Below are 8,532 nucleotides of genomic sequence, written 5' to 3' on the forward strand. Positions count from 1 at the left end.
ATAAACACCCAGATTGATGTTAATCAACTGGCTCATATTTGTTCAAAAATTATAAAAATAGATTTTTACTAATATAAAGTGTACGTGTGCATATATAAGTATATACACACCCATATATACATATGTATGTATACAGACACATTTATCACAAATTAAATTTCAATTTGTTAGCTAAAAATAGATTTAAAGTTTATCATTACATGGTCATACCTAACTTCGAAATACTTATCACTATTTCAAGGACTTGAACATCAGTTTAAGTAACAGCTCAGACTGGGTACTCACCTGCTCAGTAAGTTCTCTGTCGTTTGTTAGATTCTTCTGTAGGCGAGTCTGCCAACCTTACTTTAAGTCTGACACCATTCACAATCTTGCCATGTAACGCAGTTATGGCATCACTGGCACTTGCTCTGTCTGCAAATTTTGCATAGCCCACATTTTTGCCAGCCACAAGGTAAACTTTTATCAAGTGTCCAAAACGACTAGAGAGGAAAAAAGAAAAAAAAAAAAAAAGCTAATTTACAGGGTTTGCTGCAACACAGATATCTATTATCAAATATGAAGTATATATGATTTGGTAGCTGCAAAAAATATATTCTTGTAAGTCTGCTAGATTTTCCAAAACTCCTAATTTTCATATTCCCTTCTCTAGAATTCCAGGCAGGCATAGAAATAAACCCAAAAGTTCATAGGCAGTGTTTTCTATGGAATATTACAATAGAACCACAAGCACCAGTGATTTGTCTCTTGTTTAAGACTATGTAAAGCTAGTCAACACCATAGTTCCTAAACACTAAATAGCACTGAAAAAACCCACAAAAACAAACCAACAAAAGAAAACGAACAAACCAAAAAGAACAAACACAGCAACTAGCAGATAATTCAGAGGCTAAACTTGCATCACACTTAAATGATCTTGCTCAGTTGGGATTCATCCTTGAAAAGGTCTCACTGAAATGACACAAAAATCAAGCGCCAAAGCTTTATGGAAAAACCCAGGTTTCCAAGTCCTCAAGAGATTTCTGGACAGTTCCTTAAAACACATTTTAAAAAAATAAATAAAGTCTGTTTGCTTCATACTGAAGTTATACAAGTGTCAAGACTAGGGTGCACAGCCTTTTTCTTCTCCAGCACCTGATTAAGAAAATCCAGTACATCAAATAGGTACAGTTTTAAATCCCACACAAGTGCATATTGTTTCTTTTTATCTCCCAGTACTTTGAAAAGAATTTGGCTTTCCAAAGACTTATTGCAAATGCCAGCTATTAGAAGAGGGCAATGTCTTTTTCTCCAAGAGTATACTAAAAATAAATAGTATAAAATACTGGACAACGGCTGAACTATAGATTTGGTTTTAAGATGGTAAAAATTGTCTCACAAGTCTTTGCTCCTCATAGGGAAGTAGTGTGAAAGGACGGTTGAAATAGTGTCAATAAGATGCGAACAAGCAAAATGTCTCAAGATATATCAGAAAAAACACTCTCTATACTTACTCCCCTAAGTTACTGTGGAAACTTCTAAAAATACTTAAATTCCTTACAGAAATACGTACAAGAAAATGCCAAATAAATTAGGCTACAAGAACACAAAGTACCAGATTTTTTGGCTAAAAAAAGTGTTAAAAGACTAGACATTTTACTTCAGATTATGTTAATCCATAATATAGCTGCTGTACTGATGACATTGCATCTATGCTTCAAGGTTCCATTCCACGCTTGTTTCAAAAAGCAACTGTTACCTATTGATCACTGACTACTTATTTGTCACTGTGCACTGTCTTTTCTGGAAAGAGTTTTCATAATGACAATCTTTTTTATTTTCAACATTTATTTTAAATGTTTCATGGTTATTTTTTTGGTTAGAGAAGACTTATTTGTAAATGGAGTCTTACCAGAACACATCCTCCAATACATTTACAGGTAAAGGATGGGGATGAAAAAGTATGAAAAGCCTTTCCTTCACGGAAGTGTCAGGCGGAACTTTTTTTTTGTGTGGTGGAAGTATGGCATCTGTTTGGGGCTGAAGTAACTGTGAGCCAGAAGTTCCTCCAAATGCCTGCTGAAATAGGAGAAAAAAATGCAGGTATAAATTAACCAATGAGAGGGAGAGCAATTTTACCTTATTTACAATTTTTGTTCCTATTACAGGACATAAACAGGTTCTACCAGTTCTCATCTTAATTAATTTGCTTTGGCTATTTCATTAAATTGGACAATAAATCCAAGTAAGGTCAGACACCTTTACAGGGAATAAAAACGTACAAACCAACCAGAGGTAAATCTTAAAAATGTAGCATCTAAAACAGTTACAGAAAAAAAGTGAGCAACGTTCTTTATTAGCATATCTGAAGCTTCTTACAACAATTCAAAAGAGTATTAACAGTATCCATTATATTAACTTACAGGTGGTGTCCTATACTGCTGAACAATTGCATTGTTATTCCGCAACACCGATGACACATGTGCTGTTACCAGCTGTGTGGCCATTTTTCTGATGAGGCTGCAAGCAGAAGTCATTATAAACTATTTTAAATGAAGAGCTAAGTTATGGTAATCTTAAATTCAGCAAGAGAAAAATAGGTTTTAATGCACATCTGAAAGTATCTCTGGAAACCTGTAAACTCATGTAGATAACGAAAATCAAGTCAGGCTTTCATGACACTCTAGACATGATCTGAAAGTACACATGCTAGCTGCGACTCACTGAAAACACTCATACATTTCTACATGTAGAGATACAAAAAACTCTTAATTTTTTTTTCCTCCCCCTAGAGTATTAAAAAAAAGTAAACCCAACAGAGCCCACTACAATTTGTGAAAGGTGCCTAAAAGGCAGAAAGGACAGAAAAGTTTCACCTATTTCAATAAAGACCACAGTGATTCAATTCAGAAGTCAGAATTTTATCACAGAAAATGTACTTCCAGCTCTCATTTCCAGTGATTTTAATTTGTTCTATTGCAGAATAAGAAAAAGCAATTGCACTTCTTGCATAGATTCACAGCTTGTGTTGTAGGACTGTGAAATAGCGGGAATTATTAAGAATGAAGGAAATGTTTTGCAAGAAGGATGGCAGCAATGAATTATTATTTTTTTCAGTTTAGATCAGGCATGCACTTCTGAAGTGAATCTCCCCATTGTCCCCCCCTTACTGTCGTCATTCATATCCTAGAATAGGTTTGACATGAACTAGATTCCTTTAGGATGAAACTAAGCCAAAATATTCACTGCAGGAGCGTACCTAAGGCGCTCCAACTTGTAATGTGCATTCAAATCACAGCAACAGATTAGAAATAGTCAAAGTAAAACCTGACAATTCCCATACAGGGGGGATAGCAGATCCTCAGCACCTAACTTACATATGTGGAGTAAAACTGTTAACAAGGCTACTATTTGCAGTACAGCAAACACAACCAAGAGATCAAGTAAATAAAACCATTTTTAATACAAAACACTCACCAAAAAACACATTCCAGACTTGTTACATATTACAGAGACATTTACAAAGATTCTTGCCAAATCCAAGATTTTCCAATGTATCTTAAAATACATATTTTATTTTTTCTTTGTCAAATACTAGTAAGTTTCAAAAGGCTTATTCTAAATGACTAAAAAAAAAAAAAAAATCCAAACACATACATTTCAGAAAATACTATCTGCAAGTATGAAACAAGATCACAGTGACATTACTGTTGCCTCTTATGTGAAAATTTTATTTATTTATTTTAAATTTTGCTCTCCAGAACACAATTTACAACTTTCTATCTCTATGACTTGGTACTTACTCTGAGCTATCACTCCCATCTTCTAGGAAAATGACAGTTAACCGATTTCCAGGAGGATACTCAAAACCATGTAATTTATACTTGGCATATATAGCTGATGCAGCAGTACTGTACTGAATCACAGCGTACCCTACAAATACAGTGCACACAGTTTCAGTATGATACAGGCAAATCCTAAGAACAAACTACACTCATATAAAGCAATGTGATTAAACTGCACATTAGTCATGGATGATACAGAATTCTTAAGTCTTTTTACCACACATTACATTACTTAATAGCTACATCAGTAATATTTGCAAAAAAAAACTTCAGTGGAACTAACTAGTGACAGATCAGCAATATTTATGCTAACGTGACAAGATGGTAATAAAGCAACACAAGTGAAAACACGTCTTCTTCCCTAACCCTGAATTAGAAACAAAAACATATCCAGTTTCATTTCAAAATGCAATTATCCCATCAACAGTGAATCCGAAGTACTGTAAAGTTACATATAAACTCTCCAAATCATTTCCATTTCAAGCTTCTTGGAGAAGAGACCTCTTTCACATTTTTCTCAGCAACAGTAAAACAAGAAGACTAAACCAAAACAAACCTTCCATTCCAAAACATTTGTTTTGGAATGATTTAACCTAGTTTACTCACGTCAGCTTTTACACACAGACACAACACCATCCCATTTCAAGACGAAAACTTTAAAGATCTGTTTAGAGAACATTAAAACTAGATGTCTAATAATTTTTGAAACTTTTCTCCAATTATTCTGCCCAAAACTATTAACTTAATCTGACCAAAAAAACCACTTCTCATGGTTTTGATTCTGTCCTTCTTGAGATTCTATTATCTCGAAATAAAGGTACTTAAGGCTATCTGTAAACGGGGGTTCAAACAAAACGGTTCGTGCATCAGTGATAGCAGCAACTATTGATACACAAAACGCTAATTCTTTCCAGCAAGAGCACTATATTTTGCAATACAAATGACTTGAAGTAGAATTAAAAGGCATTCCCTTCACAGAAAGAAAAAAAATAAAATCTTTTGGTACTTTTACTTACCACTATTGGTATGAGGATCTCGCTGAACATCACAATATTCCAGTCCTGGGACCAGATCAAAGAGGGCAAACAGCTGCTCTTGGATAAAGGGAAGCCGCGATACCACTGACAGACGTTTGGAGACTGACTCTTGAATTCTGTTCTCATTTTTTTCAAAACTACAAAACTCTGGCTGTCCACCTCAAGAATCAACACAAAAATAAATAATTTGAGTCATCACACTAGCATGCCTTCATTTGATAGTACTTTTAAAAGTTGAATGAAAAATATGTAAGTCAATTATATACTAAAGGTGCCATCTTTATTTCACCAATAGAATTCACAAATTATCGACCAACAACGCAAAGTGAGCCATAAAAATATAGAAATGAAATGTCTGGCTCGTTTCTAACTCAAACATCCAATCTATTATTTAAGCAGTGACCTAAGCCTCTGTTAGCTTCCCTTCTTCCAAACTGCATTCTTACTTTGTGATCATAATCAAGACTACAAATCATATTTAGTATAAAAAAACTGTGACTTACAAAACGGAAGCGTATTTGCTCTTGATTCTTGCCTTGTGTTATTACTATAATAGTCATGTTCAAAAGACTCAGATGACTTATTTTTAGGTTCAGCCAGAATGGCCCTGTAGCCTGAAAGAAACAACCACACATACAGCAACACCTCAGCACATTTGAATTATCTGACCAGATCTGCATTCTTCAAGTACTGTATTTAGAAACATATTATTCAGAAAACCCACTAAGAATGCACCTAATTTATAACTCTGAAGTCTGGCGTAATAATTATGTGAAAGTTAACAACTTCCACATAGAACTAGTCCTAGTCACAAGTTAAGTACCACAGAGCCTACTTGCTCTGAGTGTGACTGTGCACTGCACAGGTTGCCCAGAGAGGCTGTGGAGTCTCCATCCTTGGAGATATTCAAAAAGCTGTCTGGACACAGTCCTGTGCAACCACGGTGCCCAGCTGACCCTGCCTGAGCAGAGGGGCTGAGCAAGATGACCTCCAGAGGTCCCTTCCAACTTCAACTATTCTGTGATACTTGGCAAGATTCAGAGATGTTCCAGAGGCAATCACATGAACTTCCATGCTGTAACAGCAATTTATGTATGTTTTGCACTGATCCAGGGTTTGCTTTTATGAAAGAAATAGGTATTACTCTCAGGTTATCCAACTAATTTTGTTTTAACCTCACAGCAAAAAGGAAATAAAATTTAACTGCTAAGTAATCTCAGACTCTTATTCCTATGCGAGAATTGTCACAAATATAATTTTTATAGAACCACTCATGATCGATACGATGTAGAATCACCATGTACATTAGTGGAGAAGAAAAGAAAAAAAAAACACACAAGAACAACAGAAAAACAACCACACCCGTGTGGGTGTTTCTATATTTGTGATTAAGCAAACATTGAGTGGAGGTTGGGCTAGAAAGCTGCTGTTAGATTTCCCCCAAAACCTTTATTTTCCTGGATAAGCAAGTATAGTTCCCTCCATCTCCGCTCAAAAGTCATGTGCTTGGTGGCCTTCCACTGGACTTACTCAAATTCATTAACACCTTTTTGGTACTAGAGCATAAATAACAAACAGTTGGTCATAAAGCATACAAAGTCCTTCATTCTGTAACAGACTAATCATGACATTAAATGAAAAAAAAAAAAAACAAAACCAACCAACCAAAAAAACCCCAACCACCCTCCCACCCAAACTTCAAGTAGGATGAATTTGTTCTTAAATAAATGTAATCACAAGAGAATCCCTATGGATTATCGACTATATTTTTATATATAATTTCATTTTGTATCAAATATGGATATTGTATCCATATATTGTATGCATAAATATTGTATCAAAAATACATTTTCCCAGGGATACATTAAAATGAGGTTTTCCTGTGTATGAAGCCTACATTACAGGCCAATAATAATGCATGAAAGAAAACTCCGCATCCATTTCCAAACTCTTTTTGCTGACACTTTGGACCTGCAAGAATGCAATCAGGTGACTGTTCTCAATTAATGTTAATACTACTATTTTTTATTTGCAATAGAACTTTGTCTCAATATGTGTTTACAGCATAAATAATTTACCTGCAAACAAAACTAAAAATTAAAGGTACAATAATGATGATACACACTTACTGTGAAAAACTTGAAAGAATTCAGTCAGATTCTTACCTCGATCACACTCTTCAATTGCTCGGGCAGCTTGCGATGGTTTTAAATACCTCACATAGCCCAAACCTTTGCTTTCTCCAGTAGTCTTGTTTTTAATAATGCTGCAATATTCAATGTCTCCATACATCTAGGACAATTAAAAAGCACATTAATTTACAAAATTTGAAAAAGCCCTTCTGATAAATTAGGACAAAGGCAATTTAAAATAACAATTAACAAATAGTGAATCAGTACTTTAAACTTCTCTCGCAGATCTTCCTCTGTGTAGAATTTTGGTATCATAACAAAGATTCGTGTAAGCTCCTCATCTTCAACATCTCGGTGGCTTCCAGAAGCTCTTGACTGTGCAATAAATACCTAATGAAATAATTACACAGACATCAATTAATGGAGAAAGGGTCTTAACCACAGGTCAGCAAGCAAGAAAAATAGTTTGTTTTAACAAGTCTTTGTATTTATCTTTCACACAAGCTAGCTTTCCTAGTATGGAAAAAAAATAACATCTCTGATCATAGATGCATCTGTGACAAAAGAACTATAAACATAATACACCCCACATGGTTTTCCAAACAGGACAAAGGCCAGCAGAAGTTCTCACTGGGGATAATGAAGAACAGTCAGGAATATCAAAGCCTGATTCAGCGGCACTGCCAATGTCACAGGTGGCATGCGAGGTAGCAAAAAATGCATTACTGCAACAGGCCTAGTATAGCAGTAGTAACAAAAAATAAGCAAGCAAACAAACAAAAAAAGCCTAGCAACTTATTAAAACCTTGCCACTGCAGTTCACTGCTCAGTTGGGCCGAAGTCTGCAGGTCCAGTGCTCTATGAAGGATCGTAACATCTCACATCTGTAACTGTTAAAATCCTTTTTAATTATTGAAATATATTCCATCTCAGAAATGCACCCCAGAAGACAACGGGGGGGGGGAGGGAGGGGGGGGGGGGGGAACTAACACAACAACCCCAACCCAAACCAACCAAATAAGAAAAATACAAACAACTTTCAAAATAAGCCTCTTACGCAAAAGCGGCAACTGATTTCATAGAGCGCTCAAATTATTTTTTCTAGTAGTCATGCAGCAGGGGAGTAAGGGATACAACCCTGATCTTTCGGCTTCTAATGACAAGTTCTTCAGAAGAGATTTTACTGACTCAGTTGCATTTTCAAACGGAACACACAGAATCTTCTTTCGTTGTTCAAAGTAATTCATATATTCTCAGTACTTGGGGAACACAAAAACGATTCAAGTGGCTGAAAGCTGCCAGCGAGCTCCATAGATTAAAAATACGCCGTAACTGTTTTGAAATAGCCGTGCACAAAATACAAAACCAATATAAAATATATTTGCAAAGACAGTTCTATTTATCCACGTTGCTCTTGCTTGCAACACTGGAAATATACTGTCTTAGAATAGTTCACAGAGACTGCTTCACGGTTAAAAAAAAAATGAAAAGCTCGTTTCCAGGATCTGCTTTTTCCCCGGGCCTGTTGCAGCTTATGCC

At 35.5% G+C, this 8,532-nt stretch overlaps 1 protein-coding gene across 1 annotated transcript in view; it reads right to left on the reverse strand.

The window, feature by feature from the left end:
* Positions 1 to 230: 230 nt before the first annotated feature.
* RBM45 (RNA binding motif protein 45) overlaps positions 231 to 8,532 on the reverse strand; it is a 12,498-nt gene continuing 4,196 nt past the window's right edge. The window contains exons 2-9 of the mRNA XM_009894628.1: positions 7,261 to 7,383; positions 7,027 to 7,153; positions 5,365 to 5,475; positions 4,841 to 5,020; positions 3,783 to 3,912; positions 2,403 to 2,499; positions 1,892 to 2,058; positions 231 to 482 (exon numbers count right to left, since the gene is read on the reverse strand). Of these exons, the coding sequence (XP_009892930.1) occupies positions 290 to 482; positions 1,892 to 2,058; positions 2,403 to 2,499; positions 3,783 to 3,912; positions 4,841 to 5,020; positions 5,365 to 5,475; positions 7,027 to 7,153; positions 7,261 to 7,383 (1,128 nt within the window). The 3' untranslated portion in view covers positions 231 to 289. The remainder of the gene's footprint in view (positions 483 to 1,891; positions 2,059 to 2,402; positions 2,500 to 3,782; positions 3,913 to 4,840; positions 5,021 to 5,364; positions 5,476 to 7,026; positions 7,154 to 7,260; positions 7,384 to 8,532) is intronic.

The sequence above is a fragment of the Charadrius vociferus genome, unplaced genomic scaffold (assembly GCF_000708025.1).
Source record: "Charadrius vociferus isolate BGI_N301 unplaced genomic scaffold, ASM70802v2 scaffold161, whole genome shotgun sequence".
Classification (NCBI taxonomy): Eukaryota; Metazoa; Chordata; class Aves; order Charadriiformes; family Charadriidae; genus Charadrius; species Charadrius vociferus.